Genomic DNA, 25,249 nt, shown 5'->3' on the forward strand with positions numbered 1-25,249 from the left:
GGACCTGTGTGTGCATGCTGGGAAAACCTTCTACACTAAGCAATACTCCCAGTTCCCCATTCTGAGGTGCTGGAGATTGAACACGGGTCCCTATGTGCTGTGTACACACTGTACCACCTAGCCGTACTCCTAGCCCATAGGACTTCTTCAAGCCCTATTCTAAGAGTTATACATCCAGGAATTCTGCCAGAAGTCCTCTGTGGACATTGCTCTTTCTGCTCAAGCTGCTGTAGTCATAAACTCCTGTTCTGTTCTCCCCCATCCCATACTTATCTCTCTAAGAAATGGATCTGGGATCTCAAGAAAATGACCATGCAAATTCAAAGTATTTCTGCAAGGTTAAAAAGTTTTACTTTTGCAGTAGGGTGTTTGGCCTTACTTAAGCAAGCAAGCACAGCCAAGGGCCCACTGCCTTTTATGCCTAATGCAAAAGGGTCCTGTGTCTCACTGGTCAGACCTCAGCCTCAAAGTCTTAAGTGATTACCGAGCAGTGCAAGAAGACGGGGAAGAGCACATAGTTTAACTTCAACAAGTGCTCGCCTTAGAGGAATTTTCATTTCTGCCAAGTGGCTTCTTTACAACTTAATTTCTGTCTGGAATTTTGTGTTATTTAACCCTTTGGTAGGAGAGACAATTCACGCTGCTTGTATTGCTCACATCTCGCTCACCCTCAAGTTTCTGCCTCTTGATCTTCCTCTGCCTTCTCCCTAAGTGCCTTTGACTGGTCACACAATTCAAAATCTTTGAGGTCTCGAGGGCATGCTGCAGCCAGCCTCTCTAAGCAGGGAGTGTTGATGTAATCAGCGGGAATGGGTGTGGCTTATTGACATCTTCGAGGTTCCACCTGCTTGAAATGCTGTGGAAATGTGGGAAAGTGGGGGAAAGGGCGGAAGAGCACAGCAAAGGAAAGCCCTGAAGGCACTGTGTTCGAGAATCCTTCTAAGGCTCTTCTGAGAAGCTTGAGCCCAATTTTGCCCAAGACCCATAGTCGGTCTCCTCTCCTTTGTAGGTCTTGTCACTTGTTTCTCTGCTGTTACAAAACACCCGACAAATAGCAAATTTGAGGGATAAAAGGTTCGTTTTGGCTGACTGTTTTGAGGGCACAGACCACCATGGAGAAGTCACATGGCAGGACTTTGAGGCAGCTGGTCACATCGCATTGCAGTCAGGAAGCAGAGTGAACTCAGCTAGCTTTCTCCTTTGTATGCAGTTCAGGACACAATCCCGGGACTGGCGCCACTGCGTTTAGGGTGAGTCTTCCAACCTCTGTTATCGTAGTCAAATAATCCCTCACGGGTATGACCAGAGGCTTCTAGATCCTGTCAAGGTGCAGTCAACCTTCACAGCAGTGCTCATCTGGCCAGGCATGGTAGCATATTCCTGGAATCCAAGCATGGGGGTTGAGTTGGAGCCCAGCCTGGGTTATATAACAAGACTGTCTCCATCAAAAAGAAAGTCTTCCATTTTAATGAACTATTGGCTATTATGTCATTCACATAACATAAAATCTGAATGAGGAGAGATGGCTCAGAGGTTAAGAGCACTGGCTGCTCTTCTAGAGGTCCTGAGTTCAATTCCCAGCCCCCCCATGGTGGCTCACAACCATTTATAATGAGATTTGGTGCCTCTTCTGATATGCAGACAGAGCACTGTATACATAATAAATAATTAAATAAATAAATAAGCCAGGCATTGGTGGGCTCGCCTTTGATCCCAGCACTCGGGAGGCAGAGGCAGGCGGATCTCTGTGAGTTCGAGACAGCCTGGACTACCAAGCGAGTTCCAGGACAGCCTCCAAAGCCACAGAGAAACCCTGTCTCGGAAAAAAAAACAAACAAACAAACAAAAAAAAGGAGACAGACATGTATCAGGACAAGTTACAAAGCATGCAGAGGGGTAGATGCTGTCCTAATTAACCTAGTGGTTCTGGTACTGTTTCCTTGGAAATCCCTCAGCTGTGGCCTTCCCAGATGGCTGCCTTTATTCTCCTAAGTGGATCATAGCCTCCTGCTCTAGGGGAGTTTAGACTTTAAAACTTTGACTTCCTCTAAACTTTAGAGGAAGAAGGAAAACACTGGTGAGTGTGTCTGTCACATCGTACAAAACTTGATAGATGTGGTTAAATCCCAGGCTTTGAGATGGGGCGATAACTCTGTTGAATCCACTGTAACCACAAGGGTCCTCAAAAAACTGAGGGGGGAGGTAAAAGGTCCAAGTCAAAAGAGCAGGTGACAGAGATCAGAGTGAGACAGTTACTGGAACTTTCTCCCTCCATTGCAAAGTGTTTGCAATCATCAACTTAAGGAGCAAAGGTCTGTTTTGATTCATGATTTCAGAGATTTTGGTCCAGCTTAACTGGCTTTGCTATTTTGGGGCCTGTGCCACTGAACATATGTAGAGAAGGCCTGTCTCCTTCATCGTGGCTAGGAAACACAAAGAAAGAGTAAGGGACCAGGGTCCCAGTACCCGATCCAAGGATACCTTCCTGATTTCATGGTCTTTAAAACATTAAAAAAACACCTGGGCATGGTGGTACGCACCTTTAGTCCCCTCACTCAGAAGGCAGAGGCAGGTGGATCTCTGAGTTTGAGGCTAGGCTGGCATACATAGCAACTGCCGAGGTAGCCATGGCTACATAGAGAGAGAGAGAGAGAGAGAGAGAGAGAGACTCTGTCTCCAAACAAAACAAAATAAAACAAAAACACAACAACAACAACAAAATCATCTCAGATGTATATATAGCAACAGAAAACCTGTTAACACAAGAGCAATTGGAGTTGTTCCTTGTTCCTGCCCTTATGTTGGGGGAGGCATTAACTCAGGACAGTTTTCATTTGCATTCCCTGGTGACTAAAGGCACTGAGAGTCATTTGTATATTGGCCATCGGATATTCTCCTCACAAAATTCCCATTCAAATCTCTTGTCCATTTTTTGCATGTGTTTTCTTTTTCATATTTATTTGTAGGAATTTTTTGTTTTTGTTTTTCTCTGTAGGTTTGGAGATGGTCCTGGAAATATCTTTGAAGATCAGGCTGGCCTCAAACTCATACAGATCCACCTGCTTCTGCCTCCAGAGTGTTGGGATTAAAGGCATGTGCACCACTACCTGACAATTTGTAGGAATTCTTAAACATTTTGGACTCGATTCCTCTTTTTGCTGTGTTCATCGTAAAACTTCCTACTCTATGGCTTGCCATTTCCTTTTTAAAATTATAAACTTAGGCCAGGGAGACCGCTCAGCAGGCAAGGGTTGCTGACAAGCTTAGAGATCTGAGTTTGACCCCAGAACGCACATGGTGGACAGAAAGAATTGGCTTACAAAAGCTGTGCTTGTCATTGCACATAAAGGACCCCACACATACAAAGTATTTATATAGAACTATATGTTAAAACTTAGTTTTTCTCACTTCTTTTAAAAGGCAGACAGGGGAGAGGATATTTGTCCCATTCTACAGCATATGTGAAAACACTGCTGGCATCTTTAATGTTAGACAGATCTGAGGTATATCCTCTGGGCTTCTACACCCATAATTGTGTTCCCATGCATCTGTGGTTCAGCATTTTAAAGTAAACTGGTTTTACAATGTTTTAATGTAAGAACAACACGTATTACATCTATTCTTGGCAGGTTAACTCTAGAGCCAACTAACTTCATTAACTGCCATATAACCAGAGTGTTATTGTGTTCTAACTTAATTGTGAGTTGTATTGGGGAGCACCATGAGCCAAAACTGCAGCAGTGCTGATCTTCTCAGGCTGGCCTTAAACTTCCCATACAGCCAAGGAAGACCTTGGACTCAATTCCTCCTCCTCTGTGCTAGGATGATAGGTGTGTACCACCATGCCAGGCAAACACAGTTTAAAATACAACTGAACCTGTCATATTCTCCTCTATTGTCTAGATGACAGGATGGAGCAGCCCAGTGAAGGGACTGAGGGAAGGCTCACTGCGAAAACTCACTGAGGGCAAACACAAGTGACATCAGGTCACTGTAAAAACAAGGCTCTAGGGATGTCCAGGTTCAGAATGGCTCTTGGCTTGGCCCACAGCTGCATGAGTTCTGGGAGCCTTGTGTAAACGGTTTTGTCATTCATTCATGAACATTAAGTCCTGAGATAGAAGATATAACAAACCAGGACTCCTGCCTTCATAACATGTTCTGATTTCAGAGGGGGTTGTCAACATGGGAAAACAATGGAATATTTCCCTGGAACTAGAGTGTGACAAGAGTTGCCTGTCATGATCAGAACCTACTGTCTTTCTATTGACCCCTCTCTTCCAGTTTGGGCTGCTAAACCAGAAGGGAACCTCTAAAAATACTCAGTAGCAGCTCCAAACACTATATGCTACTACAGTGGATTGTGCTTTCAGGTTTCTGGGTCTAGTTCAGCATTTAGATCAGCTGGCTAGTGCAGTCATCTCTGCAGCCAAGTAATCACACCTCTGAAAGGAAATTCAGTGTTTTCCTGGTAGCAATAGCCTAGCACCAGAGGAGGAAAGAACAATGGCATCTCCTGGAAATCCAGCACCAGCAGGCAATCTCATGAATAAGGGCGTATCTGTCACTATGTTCTGAGTTAAGAGAAATGATCTTTTTGATCTTGTCATGCAATCAGTGCTTGCACAGACCAGATTCAGAACGCCTCAGGTCACATAGGCTTTCACTACAGCATATTTTAGGCTTTGGGAAGGGAGTGACTTTGGCAAATATGGCGAGACAGGTTCTTCATGTAGAGTTCTGGAGCAATCTCTCGAGAGTGAGCATATTCACTGGTCCTGTGGGTGGAACCCCCAAATCCACAGGGTGTTTAGCTGGGATTTCCAAAGCAGAGAGGGTCATTGCTACCTGTCTTAAACACACCAGGCTCTCAGAACTGGTTCCAGTTGCTCACGCCGGCCCCTTCTCTTTCATCCATTCTTTCTTTGCCAGAAGCATCTGCTTTGTATGTGGAGCCTTGCTCCGTTTCCAGATTTCCCGGAGCCAAGGGGATTTTCTTCGCTGTCCTTATTCTGCTACCGCTTTGCCAGTGCTGCCTCCATGGGGTTTTGCTATGCTGTTTTTGGCTCAGCGGAAATCTCTGATTTTGTTTTCTTTACTTTTTCTTTTAGTTATTTGAGACAGGGTCCCATGAGGTCCAGGGTTGCTTTGAACTCCCCACGAAGCAGACGATGGCCTTGAATGCTTGATCTTCCTGCCTCCACTGGATCTACCAGAAATGATGGTCCACCTCGATAACTACAGGGCTTGGGAGGTGGAAACAGGAGGGTTAGGAATTCAAGGCCCATCTCAGAAACATAGTAAATTTCAGACGCAACCTGGGCTACATGAGACCCTATCTCAAAATAAATAAAAATAAAATATCTCATTTTACAGTTTATTTATTTTTGGGATGGTGTCTCATTCTGTAGCCCAGGATGACCCAGAAATTACTATATAGCCTAGGCTGGTCCCTGACTCATGGCAATCCTTCTACCTCAGCCTTCTGAGTACTAGTTTTATAGGCATAAGCCATTACACCTGACTTGATGTTAAATTTAGAGCTGTATGAGTTATTATTATTATGAAATGATGATGATAATGCAGAATGTCAGTATGTGTCTAAGTAGAACAGAGCAACCACTCAGTAATTTTTTTTTTGTTTCTTTGTGGAATTGGGGATGGAATATAGGATCCTGAACATGCTAGGCAAATTACCTACCACTAAACTACAATCTCAGTGCCAACCACAGAGTAATCTAAATTGAAAACAACTAGTGTAAAGAATAATTACGTAGAGTGGGTTGGAATGGTGAAGATTTATTAGTAAAAAGTTTAGAGAACTTGGTGCTGGAGAGATGGCTCACACTGGCTGCTCTTCCAGAGGACCCAGGGTTCAATTCCCAGCACCCACATGGCAGCTCATAATTGTCTGTAACTCCAGTTGCAGGGGATCCAGTATCCTCATACAGACACACATGCAAGAAAAACACCAATGCACATAAAATAAAAATAAACTATTTTTAAAAAAGTTTAGCCAGGCAGTGGTGGCACATACCTTTAATCCCAGCACTTGGGAGGCAGAGGCAGGGGATCTCTGTGAGTTTGAGGTCAGCCTGGTCTACAGAGTGAGTTCTAGGACAGTCAGGGCTATTACACAGAGAAACCTTGTCTCGAAAAAACAAACCAAATCAACAAAAAAAAAACTAAAACAAACAAAGCGTTTAGAGAACTCAAAAGGATGTGGGAACACAGAGAGAGGAGGGGCGCAGTGTTCTGGAAAGAACAGAACACTCCCTCTGCCTCCTCACTCTGGCTCTAGGAAGGATGAGACCTAGCCCTCTTTGGGGAAGGCCCTGCCTCTGGTTCACTAAAAGGAAGACTGAGTTCTAGCAGTACCACACTGCGGGAACTTGCAGCCTGCTGTCAGAACAAATCAAGATCTTGATGGTCCAAGGAAACAGCAGTTTAGCTACTATGGTGGCTCCTATGTGTAGCTTTGGCATACAAAGCCAGCTTAGGCTACTGGAAACTTTGTTTCAGAAACAAAGCAAAACCCTTCAGCAGTTTATTCTCTTACTAATGTGGAAACCATTAGTAAAGCTCTGCTTCCTTGAAAGGTTTAGCAGGGAATCCGCCCTTGTTTTCTCCACCTGCTGGGGCTCCAGGTGTTCTTGTGGCTGTATAACCTATTTGTTTGCCTCCATCTTCACATGGCCTTTTCTCTCCCTCTCCCTCCTCCCTGTCCCTGCCTTCCTCCTTCCTCCTTCCCTCTTTCCCTCTCTCCCTCTCCCTGTCATTCTCTTGGGAGGACACTTGTCCTTGGACTTAATACTCCTTTAATAATCCAGGATGATCTCATCTTAAACCACTTACTTTAATTACATCTTTGAAAACCCATTTTCCCCCATGGAAGGCCACATTCACAGGTTCTAGGACGGCATCTGGAAAGGCCACCAGTCCACCCTCTAGAGCTTGTTGCTAATCATCTTTCTAAGGTGGAAACTGTTCATGGGAAATGTCTCACTGAAGATATCCTGCTGGAAAACCTCCTAAGGGATACGGTGCTGGGATGGGGTTAGGTGGTGGGGACTGCTGGCTGCTGCAGAGCCCCTCCTGGTACAGGAGCCTGCTGGCTGAGGAATCACAAAAGAGACCCACACCGGCTTTTACTCCAGCACTGCCTTCTCTTGACAAAGGTTAAAAGATACCAGCAGGCAAAGGGTCCACAACATCCTTAGAGAGGGCTTTTCCAAAGTAGCATAAAACTTTAAATCCAGCACTCAGGATGCAGGGGTAAGAGGATCTCTGTGAGTTTGAGGCCAGCTTGGTCTACTTAGTAAGTTCCAAGCTAGCCAGCTCTACATAGTGAGGCCTGTGTCAATAAATACATTAATAAAATGATAGAGGGGGGGGAGGGAGGGAGGGAGGAAGAGGGAAAGAGAGAGAACCTTAGAATTTAACATAAAAAAGATAGACAGCTCACTCAGATATTATGATGAATGAATGATAATTCATTTGAGGGACTATCTCTGTACTTGAGCTAGGGAGTATTGCAATGATAATTTATGATAAGGTCTCATATAACTGAGGTTTGCCTTGAACTTCCAATCCTCATACCTGGGTGTTTGGGGTTACAGTCATGGACCTCTTACCTAGCTGACTGAAAGATTTTTGTTTGTTAACTTTTTTTTTCAGGTAGGGTTTCTCTGTGTTGCTTTGGAGCCTGTCCTGGAATTCGAGATCCGCCTGCCTCTGCCTCCTGAGTGCTGGGATGAAAGGCGTGTGCCACCAACCTGGCAATTTTGTAATTTTTTGAAATTAGCATAAAGTTTAAAAATCTTACATGTGCAGCTCATTGGTTAATATATACATGCACAAAATATGGGCATATTATGTATATTACTGCATTTAAAGATTTAAAATATTCCAGAATGATCAATACCTCAACACCATCCCTGCTCCAGCATTGCTACTGTTCTTGAACTTCATGTAAATGGAAACAAACATTATATTTTGATCTTTGAGTCCAGCACCAATTGTGATAACACTATTATTTCCCCCCTTTTTTTTTTCAAGAAAGGGTTTCTCTGTGTAGCTTTGAAGCCTGTCCTGGAACTCGCTCGGTAGACCAGGCTTGGTCTCGAACTCACAGAGATCCACCTGCCTCTGCCTCCCGAGTGCTGGGATTAAAGGCGTGCGCCACCACAGCCCAGTTTATCTTCCCATTTTACTAGCTGTCAACCATTGGAAAATATGTGTGAATACTGGATGTATAAGTCTGTTGCTTGATTTAGACTAATCAGCTTGTTTATTCTTCCATAAATATAATACTGTTGTCATGAATATGTTGTACATGCCGCTGGTCCTTGTACATGGGAAGCAGAGGCAGGAGGATGTCAAGGTTAGGACCACACTGGACTACAATTTGAGACCCTACCAAAACAAAAAACACAAGCCACACAAGCCAGGTCTGTAATCCCAATCACTTGGAGGAGGATCTGAAGTATTTGTTTCAGTTTCAGAACAAGTTCAAGGCTAGCCTGCTGTACTTAGTGAAATTCTGCCTCAAAATTAAAATAAAAAACCCTTTAGTTTTATGTGTATGAATGTTTTGTAGGCATGTACATGCACTAAGTGTGTGCCTGATGCCCATGGAGACGGAAAGAGGACAGCAATCTCTTGGGACCAGAATTACAGATGGTTGTGAGCAGACATGTGTGTGCTGGGAATCTAACATCAGTCTTCTGAAAGAGTAGCCAGTGCTTTGAACCAATGAGTCATCTCTCCAGTCTAACTTGAAAGAAACAAATTTAAATAGCTAGGGGATAGTGAAATAATAGAGTGCTTGCCTAGCACATGCAAGGTCCTGAGTTCAATCTGTCAAGCTGAGTTTAAAAAAAAGGAAAGAAAGGAAATAAGGATGGAAGAGAAGAAAGAAACAAAGGGAGGGAATGAGGAGGGAGAGAAATTCTGAAGGAACAAAGACCCAAACTCCTGGGGATACAGATAGGTGGTTGAATGCCTGCTTATCAAGTGTGACTGCCTACCTTCCCTCTGGAATACCGGGGAAACAAACAAAAAACCAAACAACAAATGAAAGCAATCCAGACTGTATTAACGCATTTTACTATCATGGTAAGTAAGTTCTCAGATCTCTTTTTGGCTATTTTTTTTTTTTTTTTTTTTTTTGGTTTTTCGAGACAGGGTTTCTCTGTAGCTTTGGAGGCTGTCCTGGAACTCACTTTGTAGACCAGGCTGGCCTCGAACTCACAGAGATCCGCCTGCCTCTGCCTCCCGAGTGCTGGGATTAAAGGCGTGCGCCACCAACGCCCAGCTTCTTTTTGGCTATTCTTGACCCTTTGAGTTTGTTTCTGGACTCTATTCTGCCCTTCTTCCCCGCTTCTAAAGACAAGATCTTACTGTTTCTTCTCAGGCTGACCTTGAACATGCTATCATCCTGCAAAGTCTAGCAAGACTGTGATAGGCCCGTTTTACCTTACCAGGTTTGGTAGCATTTTCTGATCTATATTGTAATCTTTTTAGGTAGCTCTATCCTAAAGAAACTCTTTGAAGGGTGTGGTGGCAGATGCCTGTAAATCAGGATTTAGGATGTAGAAGCAGTAGGATCCCAGGTTGGAGGTTGGGCTGTTTTTTTTTTGAGACTATCTCAAAACAAAGCAAACCACTCCCCCCAAATCCCCTCAAACAAAATCCAAAGAACCCAACTCCAAACATCAAAACCAAAGAATCTTCTTGGATGACACAAACGATCTACTTGTGCCTTAGACCACAAGGCAGCCACTAGCCACATGAGGCTATTGAGCAAAAGCACCGGCTAGACACTGAGAAATGGGATCGCTGTATTTAGGGGTTTTGTTCTTTGCCCTCAGCGCTGGGGAATGAACACGGAGTTTCAATGAATTCCTAATTCCTGAGTTAATTGTAGATCTTGGCCAAAAGGCCCACAAGCATCCTTCACATCTCTGAAGATTATCAGATGGTAAGATTTTTAAGCACATGAGTTCACCAACATTGAGTTATCACAAAGCTGAGGCAAAACGATTTCCGGAGCCAGGCATTTGTTTCGTAGATGGGGACTTATATGTGCTTTCAACAGAGAATACTAACTTTGGAGCTTTGAGTCTTATTCTAAACAAGCCTCTCTCCCAAAACTGCTTTCTCTTTTCCTATAGAACTTTGTTTGGGCCGGGCGGTGGTGGCTCACGCCTTTAATCCCAGCACTCGGGGAGGCAGAGGCAGGCGGATCTCTGCGAGTTCGAGACCAGCCTGGTCTACAAGAGCTAGTTCCAGGACAGTCTCCAAAGCCGCAGAGAAACCCTGTCTCGAAAAACCAAAAAAAAAAAACAACTTTGTTTGGCACAAAACTTACCCGGATGACATCATGGTAAGGTGTTCCAAAGTTGAACACCTGCCATTAGATTAACCTAGATGGTATTTAAATAGATCTCAGATACTGCATTAAAAAAAAACTTGAAGACTAAGGAGAAAAGGAGACCTGGGGAGGCGAGGAAGACAGGGCTGGCTGGTGACTTTCCAGGGACTTTTTCACCTCCGGGGAAGACACTGTCAAACGTAGCTCCAGGGTGGCGGCCGGCCCCGCCCCTCCCACCTGGGCACACTCCGGACCACGCCCCCTCGCGCTCGTCCCGCCTCCGAGACGTCCGACCCACGCGGCGCCCGGGCGGCGCGCTGACGTCCCACGCTCCAGGTACTTTCCCCAAGGCCGGCTCGGCTCAACGTGGGGGCGGGGCGGGGCGCGGAGCGCGCATGCGCCACAGCGCCAGCGCTCTCCCCGGATAGAGCGGGGCCCTAGCCTCTCCGCTGTGGTGGTTCCGCTCGCGCTCCCCCGCCGCCATGTCGGCCACCATCGAGCGGGAGTTCGAGGAACTGGACGCTCAGTGTCGCTGGCAGCCGTTATACTTGGTGAGTTTCGGGCCCGCGCGGCGTCTGGGTCCTCCGAGGATCCGAGCTCGCGCCTGCCGGCTCCGTGTCGCCTCCCCCGCCTCCCGTTCGGGCGGAAGTGGCGAGCGCGGGCCGCGTCAGGGGCGCGCCTGCGCGGAAAGCCCTCACCCCCCTTTGCGAGGCTTTAGACGGGAAGCGTCTAGGTGACTGTACGCTGTTGGTTGTGAAGGCGGCGCCACAGCGGCGCCTGCTGGCTGCGCGGCCGGGCCCCGGCGAGTGGTGCGCCGGGTGGACGGTCGAGGGACACCGGGAACGGGGTGACACAGTCTCCGCTTGCCGGTGGACAGCGTTCTTGTCGGCCGGTGTTCGGTGGCCGTGCGCGCTGGTAACCGGTGCGGCGCGAAGGACTAGCGAGTCCTGTGATCGGGGCTAGCCAGGGCGAAACGGGGTCTCTCTCGGTGACTTGCTGTATTCTCGGGGGCCTGTGGCGATAGCAGAGCCGGAGCTGAAGCGGTGGCGAGAGCTCCCGAGGGATGGGGATCGTCAGTCTTTTCTTGGGCTGCTTTCTCCAGGAGAGTGGGTCGTCGTATGCCAGAGCTTCCCGGAACAGAGGCTTTGGTTGTATTATCCGTGACTAAAGTAGCGTCCTCTTTAAAATGCCCTTTGCCTAGGCATACTTTACAGATGTGTATGTAGTGCACCACAGATCTTTATGTGAGCTTTGCTTTTGGGCGCGTTTCCCAAATGAGTGCATCGGTGGTTGTAGCCTTCACTCTCTCGGCCCCAAAGAGGCCACATGTCCGTAGGCCGCCCCAGTTTTCTGTCGTCAGAGAGTAACCTTAGCTATTGAGCTCGTACTAAAGTAGTCTGTGCTACGAGCGCTGTGACTACCTTTTTACAGCTAGTGGCTTACTTTTTAATACAGGCAAAACTTTTCTACCCTTACAAATGATTCGTTGTTAATCATTAACATTGCTGCCAAGATCGAATTTAGTGATTGGTGAATTATTAAATGTGTCTCCTTATGTTTTGGCTTATTCCTACAGTACAAAATGAAGCTAGAAAGCTTTCTTTTACCTCCGGATGATTTTTAAAAAACTCTATTATACTTAATTTTCTTTGTTTTTTGATTTATTTCTTTTACCCACTTGTGAGACAGGTTCTTGGTCTGTAACTCTAGCTGGCTCCGTAGACCAGCCTGACCTTGAACTCACAAATCCCGCCTTTGTTTCCTGAGTGCTGTGATTAAAGGTGTATGCCAGCACATCTGACTAGAACATATTTTCTTAAACGCTTTAGCAAGCAATATATTAAACATTCTGATTTGCCAGGTTCAGCATACATTAGAATAAGGCACTAATTATTACTATTATTATTAATTACTATTGCTACACGGGAGGAAGGCAATCCCTTGGCATTTGTGTAAAGATCAGAGGACAACTTTGATATTTTAGTTGTCCTCTACCGGTGGATCCTAGAGATAGAACTTGGGTCATTAGGCTTGGAAGCAAATACCTTTTACCCTCTGAGCCATCTTTCCAGCTCAGGCACTAGTTTCTAAAGAATGTTAGTAAGGACTCTTCCCATTATAGAATCTGTTATGCCATGTTTTGTTTTGTGCCGAGGTCTCACTGTAGCACAGGCTGGCCTTGAACTCTGATATTCAGGCTTCCACTGTGAAAGTTCTGGGATGAATGAAATTGTAGAATTTTTTTACAAATTATTTTTATGTGAATTGGTGTATTGTCTGCATGTATGTCTGTGTGAGGGTGCCAGATGCCCTGGAACTGGAGTTACAGACAGTTATAAGCTGCCATGTGGGTGCTGGGAATTGCACCCTGGTCCTCTGGAAGTACAGCCAGTGCTCTTAATTGCTGAGCCATCTCTTTAGCTTATATAAAATCTTAAATGCAAATTCTAGTCGGTTTTATCTGTGTTTATGTGTGTAAAATAATAATAACAATAACAATAATAATAATTTTAAAGGAATAATTTTAAAGGGCTAATACTATAACTTAATTTAGCCTAACATTTATTTTTTGAGACAAAGCCTTGCTTCATATTACAAACTGGCCTGAAATTTGGTATGTAGTCCTACTTGGTTTAGATTTGTGGCAGTTCTTCTACCTCAGACTCCTAACTGCTAGGAGCCACCATACTTAATTTGATATCCAAATGTTTAACATTAATGTCCTTGAGAAATCAGTGAAAGTTGTGACCGATCTTAACGGAAAAAAGCACATGCTGGGTGTGGTGGCTCAGCCTGTAACCTTAGGAGACTGAAGCAGGAGGATTGTTGTGAGTTTAAGACGAGCCTGTAGCTGGCCCATGTCTTTAATCCCAGCAAAGACAGGCAGATCTCTGAGTTTGAGGCCAGAGTGAGTTCCAGAACTATTTTTGTTTTATTTGCATTGGTGTTTTGCCATGGGTGTCCAGAACGTTGTGAGCAGTCATGTGGGTTCTAGGAATTGAACCTGAGTCCTATGGATGAGCAGTCAGTGCTCTTGACCACAGAGCCATTTCTCCAGCCCCCAGGCCCCCCCCCCCCCAAGGTTTCTCTGTGGCTTTGGAGGCTGTCCTGGAACTCACCCTGTAGACCAGGCTGGCCTCAAACTCACAGAGATCCACCTGCCTCTGCCTCCTGAGTGCTAGGATTAACGATTAAAGGTGTGCATCACCAACCTCCTGGCTACATCCAGGACTAAGGAGTAAGATCTTGTGTATAAAAAAGAATTCTAAATAAATTAAGCCAGTCACAATGGTACATTCTTTAATCCCTAGCACTTAGGAAGTAGAGCCAGAAAAGATCTGGAGTTTAGGCCAGCCTGCCTGGGGTAATTGATACTCTGTCAGAAAAAAAAAAAATCTTGTTGGGAAGGTGGCTCTGTGGGTTAACTCATCTGTTGCCAAGCTTGAAGATGACTTGAGTTCAGTCCTCTGATCTACATGGAAGTAGAGAATCACCTTTCTTTTACAAATTGTCCACTGACCTCCATACAAGTGCCTTTTCATGTGTGCCCACAATAACGTAGTTAAGATGTAATTTTAAAAAACTGGAAGGTAGGGGAGATGGTTCCTTTGGTAAAATGTTTGCCATGAAAGCCTGTATTTAGATCCCCACCATTCATAAAAAGCAAGGTGTGTATCTCTGTTCTTAGTGCTGGAGAGGTGGAGACATGGAGAATTCTGGAGCTCATTTGTGAGCTGTGGGTTCCTGGAGAGATCCAGTCTCAAAAAAATTAAGGGTTGGGGGCTGAAGAGAGCTTGGATTGGACCTTAGTTCAGTTCCCAGCATCACATCAGGTAGCTCAAAACTGCTTAAAACTCCAGTACCGGGCTGGAGAGATGGCTCAGAGGTTAAGAGCACCGACTGCTCTTCCAGAGGACCTGAGTTCAATTCCCAGCAACCACATGGTGCCCTCTTCTGGCATGCAGGCATCCATGGAGGCAGGATATTATATTCATAATAAATAAATAAATCTTAAAAAAAACTCCAGTACCAGGGGATCTGGCATCTTATGGCCTCTAAAGGAGTGCAATCCTGTGCACAAACACATATACACACAATTAAAACTAAAGATAAAAATCTTAAAGAAAGTGTGGGGCTGGCAATGGCAAGATGATTCAGAGCCTGTGTTTCCTGTCAAGCCTGACAATCTTAAGTTTGGTCCTTGGTGCCCACATAATGGAAGAAGATAACTGACTCCTGCAAGTGGTCCCTCATGCATGCATGACCCCCATAAATAAATGCCAGAAAATAAAAATACAGGCAAAAAATGCACTAACTTGTATTCACTGAAAATTTCATATTCCTTTGAACAGAATTCAGGAAACCCTTCCATAGACTAGTACCCAGGATCTTTAGACAGAACAGTAGTTCTGCACACTTTCTTTCCAAGCCCAAGAGCATTAAAACTGTGCTAATTGGTGTTATCGTAAAAGCAAGTCAGGAAGAGTTTGGATTTAATCCTTTCTTAGGATCCTAGAGTACCTATTTTACTATTCCATATAGAAGGTTGCAGACAAGATCTCTGCTGCCAAGGCTCTGATCCTGAGTCTTGAGAACCTCTTTGGAAGCTCATATTTTGCACTCTTGTTGACCTCTTGGTGTAGTGGGTCAGTCTGGTTAGTCTTGTAACAGGAAGGTCATTTGTTCTCTCAAACCTGTTAAGTGCTAAGTGCTAGTAGTTGGCACTGAAGGTAGCTGGTTAACACTAAACTGGGCAATGGTGGTGCACGCTTTTAATCCAACACTCAGGAGGCAGAGGCAGGAAGATCTCTGAGTTTGAGAGGCTAGCCTGGTCTACAGAGTGAGTTCCAGGACATCCAGGGCTACAAGGAGAAACCCTGTGTCAAAAAACAAAAATAAATAAAGATAGTACTCATTAGGGTTCAATATAGTGAGAAGTACTAAATGGCTAAGCAAATAAAAGCATGAAAGTGGGTGGGAGGGTGGGCTGGGGGCATCGATGGGAGGATGGGTGGGCAAGGGAATGGGGAGATTGATATGTTAAATAAGATTGTTTCTAAAAAAGATAAAAATAAAAATAAAAGCATGAAAATGAGTGATCCAGTAAGAGCTCAGCAAGTAAAGGTGTTAAAGCTTGGCAGTCGCCGGGCGGTGGTGGTGCACGCCTTTAATCCCAGCACTCAGGAGGCAGAGGCAGGCGGATCTCTGTGAGTTCGAGGCCAGGCTGGACCGACAGTCTCCAAAACAATACAGAGAAACCCTGTCTCCTAAAACAAAACAAAAAACAAAACAAAAAAAAAGCTTGACAGTCAGAGTTCTATACTTGGAACCCATGTACAGGTGGAAGGAGAGAACTGACTTCATATTCTCCTCCTCTGCCAAAACACATGCGCGTGCGCACGCACGTGTACACACACACACACACACACACACACACACACACACACACACGGATAAATGTTTTGTAAGTCAAAGCAAGGGGTGTAGCTCAGTTGGTAGAGTACTTGCTTAGCATGCATGAAGCCCTGAGTTCAGACCCCAGCAAAATTAGGTGTAATGGTGTATGCTTGGAATCTCAGCACTCTGGAGGTAGAAGTGGAAGGATTAGAAGTTCACTATTATCCTTGGGTACATAATTTGAAGTTAACCTGCTCTATGTAAGAACTGTCTCAAAAACAAGTGCAAGTGTTATTATCAATAAGAGAATTGGAGGATGGAAAGAAGTATAACCAACATATATTGTATATATGTATGAAATTATGGTGGAAAAGATAAAAAGTTTTTAAAGCCTCGGGTTTTCTATTAAAATATTTTATGTGCACTGATGTTTTGCCTAGATGTATGCTTATGTGAGGGTGTCAGATCTTGGAGTTACAGACAGTTGGGAGCTGTCATGTGGGTACTGGGAATTGAACCCAAATCTTCTGGAAGAGCAGTCAGTGCTCATAACCACTGAGCCGTTTCTCCAGCCCCTTGTTTTTTTTTTTTTTTTTTTTTTTTTTTTTTGGTTTTAGGAGACAGGGTTTCTCTGTATTGTTTTGGAGGCTGTCGGTCCAGCCTGGCCTCGAACTCACAGAGATCCGCCTGCCTCTGCCTCCCGAGTGCTGGGATTAAAGGCGTGCGCCACCACCGCCCGGCCAGCCCCTTGTTTTTTAAAGTGCTCAGCACAAAGCTAATATTAAGCACAGGATGCTGTGGGAATGAGTATTTTTGGAACTGTAATTCTCAAAAAGTCGTACACCTGGAATGAACTTACTTTGTGGGTGTGGATGGGTGTTGTGCTTGTATGTATTTCTGTGCACCGTGTGCGTGCCTAGTGTTCTAGGGGTCCAGAAGAGAGCATCAGATTGCCTGGACTGGAGTTACAGGTGGTTATGAGTCACCATGTAGGTGATGGGAATCAAACCCCCCCCCCCCAGTTCTCTGGAAAAACAGCTGGTGCTTTTAACTGAGCCATCTCTCCAACCCAATAGTGAAGCAAGGTCCTGACAGTTATTAAGGGCAAATTGGTCCACTGAGAAAAGATCAAGGGAGTGGAAGAAAAATTGTGTTCCAGGGAAAGCAGTTTGCACAAGCCAGTCGCAGCATTGATTACTGAGGGAGAGTTTAGGGCTGCGTTTGCTCTGAAGTTCAAGTGTGGGAGAATAACACAGCCTAGAAGGCTTTTGTAGATTAGAAATTGAACGATTTAATAGAGACTCACTAAGGAAATTTAAACCTGGAAGTATTATTTTTACTTTTAGTAAGATCATGTTGGTTGGATAGGGCTAAGTGTAGACAGCACTGGGAAGTCTGTCAAGTTGAAATTTTTTTGGGGGGAGGGTGGTTTCGAGACAGGGTTTCTCTGCTTTGGAGGCTGACTTGGAACTAGCTCTTCTAGATCAGGTTGGTTTCAAACTCAGAGATCCACCTGACTTTGCCTCGTTGGTGCTGGGATTAAAAGTGCGCACCACCACCCGGCCTCAAATTGAAAAGTTAAAGTCTTTGAATATAGGCTGTGACAAGAGAAGAACACAGTTGAAAAGTTAAAGTAGGTCTGGGGAACTGGTTATACAAACAGAAGTGCTTGCCATACAAACCTGACAATCTGAGTTCATTCCCTAGAACCCTGGAGGAAAAAAGCCAGATGTGGCTTAGCACTTGAAAGGCAAGTTAGCAGAGACAGGAGAATCAGCTGGAAGCTCTCAGGCTACCTAGCCTGGAGTACACAGCACAGGGGCCTTGCTTCAGCATGGTTAAAGGCAAGAACCAACTCCTGAAAGTTGTCCCCCTGCCTGGGCCTTGGCATGTTTGTGTCTCCCCCACTGAATACACCAAGTTAAATCAAGTAGATATGGTTGAGTTACTTTTTTTTTTTTTGTCTCGAGACAGCGTTTCTCTGTGTAGCTTTGGAGCCTATCCTAGCACTCACTCGCTCTATAGACCGGGCTGGTCTCAAACTCGCAGAGATCCGCCTGCCACTCTGCCTCCTGAGTGCTGGGATTAAAGGTGTGCACCACCAATGCCCAGCTGTGGTTGAGTTACTTTTAAGACACTGAAATAACTGAATGTGGCATTCAGAAGAGAGGACTCATCTGTGAGTAAAATTAGAACTTATGTTTAAGGTTTGAGATATCTAGGCCCTGTTCATCAAGATTATTCAGGTAATTATTCAGTCATGGTGGTACACACCTGTGATCCCAGCACTTGGGAAGCAGAGGCAGGCAGGTCTGTCTGCATAGTGATACATAGTGAGACTGTCTTAGCGAAACAAAATTTACCCAAGTAACATGTAGATGTTTTGAAAATGCTGAGGGCCAGGGATGCCATCTTGACTGCTAGTGGTGTTTTTACAGGTGGGTAGATAACAGAAGTTATTACTGGAGAGTAATAACTAAGAAGGTAGGGAAGAGAACTGTTGAAGAATTGATAGTCCACAGGGCTACCTGCTACAGGTGGAGCAAATACAAGACTAAAAGGGCTTATTGAATTGAGCTATCCAAGGGTCAGATATTTAAAGGGCAATTTCAGCATATTCCAGTTGTGCAGACTTGGAAACAGTAAGTTGGGAGAAATGCAGATAAATGTAGATGTTTGGTAAACAAGTTGAAGGGAAGAAGTGAGGAGAGGCAGCTAAAACGAAGCACAGTTATCTCTACTCCAGCCCTTTAGTGACTGGTTTCCCAGTACCCTTCTGTCTCCTGCCACCACTGGTGCTCTGTGGCTTTATTTCCCATGTCACTTTCCTTCCCCCCCCCCCATGATCTGTTCTTGGAAATGTGTGTATCCACTAACCCCTTGAGGCCTCTAGAATGTAATTTTCTTTGCACAACCGCTCTCCCCTTCTTTCTCCTGTTGCTTAACCCCTCCTACTTGTGTCTGAAGTTGCACTTCCTTTGGGAATCTTTCTAACCTACTAGACCATGCTGGATATGAGCACCTGTTAAAATCTTTGACATCATGGTTGGTGAAATGTCTCAGGGGTTGTTTTTCTTGTGGAGGAACTGGGTTTGTTCCCAGCATCCTGATGACAGCTCACAAATGTTTGTAACTGCTGGTTAAGTGAATATTCTGCTTTTTTTTTTTTTTGAGGGTGGGGGATGATTCTGAAGGAACTAGGAAAGAAAGGATTGTTTTTGAGCAAAACCAGATGCTCAGCTTTTAGCTGAATTTCGCATAGGAAAACTTTTACTTCATACATTACTACAATTTTTGCAGGGAAGAATACATTGAATATTTTTGGTTGAGGGTCATTGGGCTCTTAGTCTTTTTATCCCTTATAAACAGTTACTTTTAGAACATTGCTTTTGGAAATGGGTGTTATGGCCCCCACGATGATAATAACACCTGAGAGTCTTGAGCATGTCTGAGCATGGTAGCTAGTTTCAGGTCACCCTATGTAATTTAGCATCACCCTGTTTCAAAACAAATCATAACTCCATGATTTAGTAGTAGGAAGAGTTTCTTGTTTGTTTGGATGTTTTTTTGAGACAAGGTCTCACTATGTAGTAGCATTGGCTGACCTGAATGAAGCTCACAACATAAATAAACCAGGTTGGTCTCCAACTAGAGATCCATCTTTTTCTGCCTCCTTAGTGCTGGGATTAAAGTCATGCAGCACCATGCCTGACTTGGTTTTTGGGTGTTTGTTTTTTGAGACAGGGTTTATCTATCCTGGAATTCATCTTTATTTTAGGTCAAGCTGGCCTTGAACTCAGGAACTCAGATTTGCCTGCCTCCCCAGTGCTGGGATTAAAGTTGTTTACCACCAGGCTCACCTGACCCTTTTTTTTTTTTTGACACAAATTCTCAATCTATAACTCTTACTGCTTTGGAACTTACTATTTAGCTCAGCTTAGCCTTGACCCAGACATGAGTCATCATGTCTGGTGAAAGTTTTGGATTTGTGAGTTTTTGTTTCTTTTGGGGTACTAGTAATCAAGCCCAGGGCTTCAAACATGTTGGGCAGATGTTCTACCACTAAATCATAGGTACAGTTCCTCCACCCCCCACACACTTTTTTTGGTGGGGGGAGGTTAGAGACAGGGTTTCTCTGTAGCTTTGGAACCTGTCCTGGAACTCTCTCTGTAGACCAGGCTGGCTTCACTCACAGAGATCCGCCTGCCTCTGCCTCTGCCTCCTGAGTGCTGGGATTCAAGGTGTATACCACCATTGCCTGGCCATACACAATATTTTAAAGCTAGGTCTCTGTAAGTTATTGGCCTTGAACATGCTATCTTACTGCTTTAGCCTCCAAGTAGTTGGGTTTGCGGGCCTAGGCTACCAAGATGAACAAGGTGCTGGGATTAAAGGCATGCGTCACTACCATCCAGCTGACCACCTCAACTCTTATAAGGAAAACATTTGAGGGGGCTTGATTCCAGTTTCAGAGGTTCAGTTCATCGTCATGCTGGAGAGCATGGTGGCATAGAGGCAGGTGATGCTTGAGTAGTAGCTAAGAGTCCTACATCCTGCAGGCAACAGGAAACCTCAAAGCCTGCCCCCACAGTGACACACTTCCTTCAACAAAGCTATACCTCTGAATAGCAGCGCCACTCCCTATAAGGTTGTGGGGGTCAATACATTGAAACTACCACATTCCAATGCCTGGCCCCCATAAGCTTGTAACAATATCATAATGCAAAATTCATTTAGTTCAACTCTAAAAGTTCCCATAGTTTGTCACAATTTCAACAAAGTTTTAAAAGCCGAAGTCTCTTCTGAGATTCGTGCACTCTCTTAACTGTAATCACCTGTAAAAGTCAAAATCAAAAAGCAGATCACATACTTGCAACATATAATGACACAGGATATATATTACCATTCCAAAGTGCAGGGAAATAACTGCACTAAAGCAAGACTGAAACCATTTGGGCAAACTCCAAACCCTGCACCTCCATGTCTGATGTCAAAACACTCTTCATCTTTCGGCTTTGTTGACTGCAGCACACTTCTCTCTCTTAGGGCTGGTTCTATTCCCTGTTAGCAGCTTTCCTCGGCAGGAACCCATGACACTGGCATTTGGGGGATTGGGTGCAGTGAGGTGGGTTTCAAGACAGGGTTTCTCTCTGTAGCTCTAACTGTACTGGAACACACTCTTTAGACCGTGCTGGCCTCAAACTTACAGTGATTCACCTGGACTCTAACTCTGGCATTTCTAACATCTTGGGTTCTCCAAGTTAATCCAGACTTCAACTTCACAGCTTCACACAATACCTTCTCTAGTAGGCCTCCATTCAGGGACACCTTTGACACGTGCCTAGCCTCAGCAATTTTATTTCATAACTTTTTTCTGTCCTTAACTCTAAAGCCAGAACCACATGGCCTCCTCATTCAATTACATCTTCATCAGCTTTCTGTCTTTCACTGTCTAAGCTTGGCTGTCCTGAAACGTGTATTTTAGACCAAGATGTCTGTAAACTCAGATTTGCCAGCCTCTGCCTTCCCAGTTGCCCTTACCACATTCAACTCTAAACTTTTCTTTAGTTTCTTTTCAGTTTGGAAACTTTGCTGGGTAGGATCTTTCCCTGAGGTTACCACTCTTTTTATCCCATTTCTTAATTCGTTTATCTCCTTGAACACATGACTTAGCTCCATTCCACTTCCTGGTGTTCTTTTTCTCCTCAAAATTTACTTTTTTGTAATTTACTCTGCTCAGTGTGCTCCTTTACATTATAAATCTTCATTAGAGTTACCACTAATAACCACATGACAGTCTATGATAGACTGTTTGGAGATTTCCTCTGCCAGTGGAATTAATCCAAAACTCTTCACTTTAGCCTCAGACAGACTCTTGGACAAGGGCAAAAGGCAGCCACTTTCTTCACCAAAATATCACAGGAATGATTGATTTCTTTCTTCTTCTTCTTCTTCTTCTTCTTCTTCTTCTTCTTCTTCTTCTTCTTCTTCTTCTTCTTCTTCCTCCTCCTCCTCCTCCTCCTCCTCCTCCTCCTCCTCCTCCTCCTCCTCCTCCTTCTTCTTTTTTTTTTTTTTTTTTTACGAGACAGGGTTTCTCTGTATTGTTTTGGAGACTGTCGGTCCAGCCCGGCCTGGAACTCACAGAGATCCGCCTGCCTCTGCCTCCCGAGTGTTGGGATTAAAGGCGTGTGCCACCACTGCCTAGCCACAGGAATGATTTCTAGGCAACATACTAAAATTATTTTCCTCTAAAGCCTCTTGAGTAAGCTCAGCACAGTTCAAATAACTCTTAGCACCACTGTCTTCTTTCATGTTCCTCCTAGTATGGCCCATTAAGCAGTGCTTAAAGCCTTCTACTGCATTCCTAACCCAGACTCCCAAAGTTCAAAATTTCTCCAAACAGAAACGTGGTCCAGCCTATCACAGCAATACCATAGTCCCTGGTAACAACTTCTGTCTTAGGATTTCTATTTCTGTGAAGAGACACCATGGCCACAGCAAGTCTTATAAAGGTAAACATTTAATTGGAGTGACTGGTTTACAGTTTCAGAAGTTCAGTTTGTTATTATCATGGTGGGGAGCATGGTTGGCATGCAGGCAGAAGTGGTACTTGAATAGTAGCTGAGAGTCCTACATCTTACAGGCAACAGCAAATGAACTGAGACTCTGGGCCATATCCTGAGCATAGGAGACCTCAAAACCCACTCCCATAGTGACACACTTCAGTATGAAATAAAACAAAAGATTTTTAACAGGGTTTGCTTATCCCAATTTCAATAACTGCACTGCAGAATTTGTGATTTAGACTAGGTATTATTTACTTGAAGTTCACTATAAAATCTGTCTACAGTATATATGTATATATATATACACACACACCACTTATTTCAAATTTGTGCTATCTCTAAAACATACATGTACACATCTTTACATTTTTATAAACATAAATAAAAATAGTGCTTAGTCTTGTATTCTTCTGTACCACCAACATCTGGTTCTCTTTTTGAGATAAACTCTTGTGTATTCCCGGCACTTGTCATTGTAGCCCAGGCTAGCACTCCTCTCTCTCCCAGGTGTTACCTATGCTCAGCTCTCCTAGGTTCTTATTTTATATACGTAGTATTAAAGCAGTTTCCCCCTTTTTACTTTACATGTGTTATATCCAGCAAGGCAAATTTTATTTTCCTTTTCCTTCAAGACAGGGTTTCTCTGTGTAGCTCTGGCTGTCCTGAAACTGGTCTATAGACCAGACTAGCCTCCAACTCAGAGATCCTCCTGCTTCTGCCTCCTGAATGCTGGGATTAAAGGCATGTACCACCACTGCCTGGTTTATCTTGTTTTAGAGTTTCTAATCCTTCATATGAAGGAGCCAAGTGAATTTGGCAAGATTGGTGTGAGAGCACTAGATGTTCTGTTTTTTATACTGAGTAGAATCATATTATGACCTTAATTGAAAAAAAAAATCCAACACATGTATTGTGGCAACATTAAACTTCCTAGTGCTCTTTTTCTCTCCAAATGCATGTTTTATATCTCTTTCTGTCCCATATGCTCTTTTTCACTGTAACCCTGAATAAGGGTAATCTAATAAAGATGCACTCAGAAGGCAGAGGCAGGCAGATCTCTTGAGTTTGAGGCCAGCCTGGTCTACAGAGCAGGTTCCAGGATGACCAGGGTTACACAGGGAAATCCTGTTTCAAAAAACCAAAAAGAGGGGGAGTGAGAGACTACCTTGTAGATATTCTGGTCCCCTGACTCAGTCTTTCCACTCCCTCTTTCTAGATGTCCCCTAAGCTTTAGGTGTGTAGGAATGCTGTAGATTTATAAGTGGGTCAAGCCCCCCCCTCCAGTCAGTTCTCTGCATTTTGACCGTTTGTGAATTTGTGTAATGATTTTGTCTGCTACAAACAGTGGGTGCTGTACTTATCTGAGACTGTGAAGATAAATATTTAGAATGGGGCTGGAAATTATACTTTTTTATGTTACTCTATACTTGATTCCTTTTTTTTAAACATTTATTTATTATGTATACAGTGTTCTGTCTGCATGCATGCCTGCAGGTCAGACAAGGGCATCAGATCTCATTATAAATGGTTGTGAGCCGCCATGTGGGTGCTGAGATTTGAACCTGGGTTCTCTGGAAGAACAGCCAGTACTGTTAACCGCTGAGCCATCTCTCCAGCCCTACTTTGATTTTTTTTTGCATCAGTAATTTGTTATAGTGTATACATATAATTGTCTCTCTAGGATGAAAAAATAAGAGCTAGCAATTGACAAAATCTGTGGAAGATAGGATTATACAACAGAACAATTGATAAAATAAATCATCAATATGCCTTATTCATATTTTCATTATTTTATATATTAATTTATTTATTGAGTCTGGCTTGGAACTCACAGTGATCCATCTACTTTTGACTCCTAAGTGTTGAGATTAAAGGCATGTGCCTCCATACCCAGCTACCAATAGATTTTTTAAAAAGATTTATTTATTTTTATTATGTATACAGCCTTTTGCCTGCATGTATTCCTGCATACCAGAAGAGGGCACCAGCTCTCATTAGAGATGGTTGTAAACCATCATGTGGTTGCTGTGAATTGAACTCAGGACCTCTGGAAGAGCAGTGAGTGCTCTTAACCTCTGAGCCATCTCTCCAGTCCAGATTTTTAAAAACTATTTATGGCCACATCATAGTTTATTATAATTTTCCAAGAATAAACATACTTTCCTTGAGGAAAAATGAACTAAAGTATGAGCTTTAACACAAGTAGAGTGGGTAAATAGGAGCAACACAACTTCCATTTCCATATATTTAGACTTTACCAACAAGAACTAAAATTTGACAGTCTTTATGATAAATGAGTCTTTGAAATAGCATTACTCTATGATAGAGCAAGTGTAACTGGTAAATGTAAAAATTAAGAAATGGTACTAAGTTGAATAACGATTTGGAAAGCATAAAATTAAACTTCTCTTGGACATTTAAGGTTGACAATAGTGTTTTATATCGTGCAGGAGTATTACAGTTGAGATTAGAAACATGCATTATGCTCCATTATTAAAAACTTCTGGCCAGGCCGTGGTGGCGCACACCTTTAATCCCAACACTGGGGAGGCACAGGCAGGTGGATCTCTGTAAGTTTGAGATCAGCCTGGTCTATAAGAGCTTGTTTCAGGACAGGCTCCAAAGCCACAGAGAAACCCTGTCTCAAAAAAATAAAACAAAAGCTTCTGGGGACTAAGGGGGCTATACAATATCAATCAAACCAACCCAAAGACAAAAGTAAAATAGGGCAAAAATAATTAAATAGAAAATAAGTCATAAAATAGTATTGATGAGATCAATAATGATTTACTTTGAAAATACCAATAGAAAAATTAATTACAAAAATCTTTTACAACTTCTGATACTCAATTTATATGTTGTTTTTTTAATTTTGCTTTCATTTATTTAGGAGCTGTCACATTTTGGATAC

The 25,249-nt window shown here is 43.7% G+C and overlaps 1 protein-coding gene and 1 long non-coding RNA gene across 5 annotated transcripts in view; one reads left to right on the top strand and one right to left on the bottom strand.

Moving 5' to 3' along the window:
• Positions 1-2,721: 2,721 nt before the first annotated feature.
• LOC121138827 lies at positions 2,722-10,692 on the bottom strand. Its single transcript, XR_005875690.1, has 2 exons — positions 10,373-10,692; positions 2,722-5,246 (listed from the first exon to the last, which is right to left on the bottom strand). It is a non-coding gene; the product is annotated as an uncharacterized LOC121138827 (long non-coding RNA).
• A 68-nt stretch (positions 10,693-10,760) lies between these two features.
• Positions 10,761-25,249, top strand: part of Ptpn2 (protein tyrosine phosphatase non-receptor type 2) — a 59,365-nt gene continuing 44,876 nt past the window's right edge. The window contains exon 1 of one of the 4 annotated variants that reach the window (XM_005074634.4): positions 10,761-10,926. In XM_005074634.4, the coding sequence (XP_005074691.1) occupies positions 10,858-10,926 (69 nt within the window). In that variant the 5' untranslated portion in view covers positions 10,761-10,857. Of the gene's footprint in view, positions 10,927-21,938; positions 22,285-25,249 lie in introns of those variants that run through there. The other 3 variants (XM_013116783.3, XM_005074635.4, XM_013116782.3) reach the window with 3 other exon arrangements.

The sequence above is a fragment of the Mesocricetus auratus genome, unplaced genomic scaffold (assembly GCF_017639785.1).
Source record: "Mesocricetus auratus isolate SY011 unplaced genomic scaffold, BCM_Maur_2.0 Super-Scaffold_6730, whole genome shotgun sequence".
In the NCBI taxonomy this organism is placed as follows: Eukaryota; Metazoa; Chordata; class Mammalia; order Rodentia; family Cricetidae; genus Mesocricetus; species Mesocricetus auratus.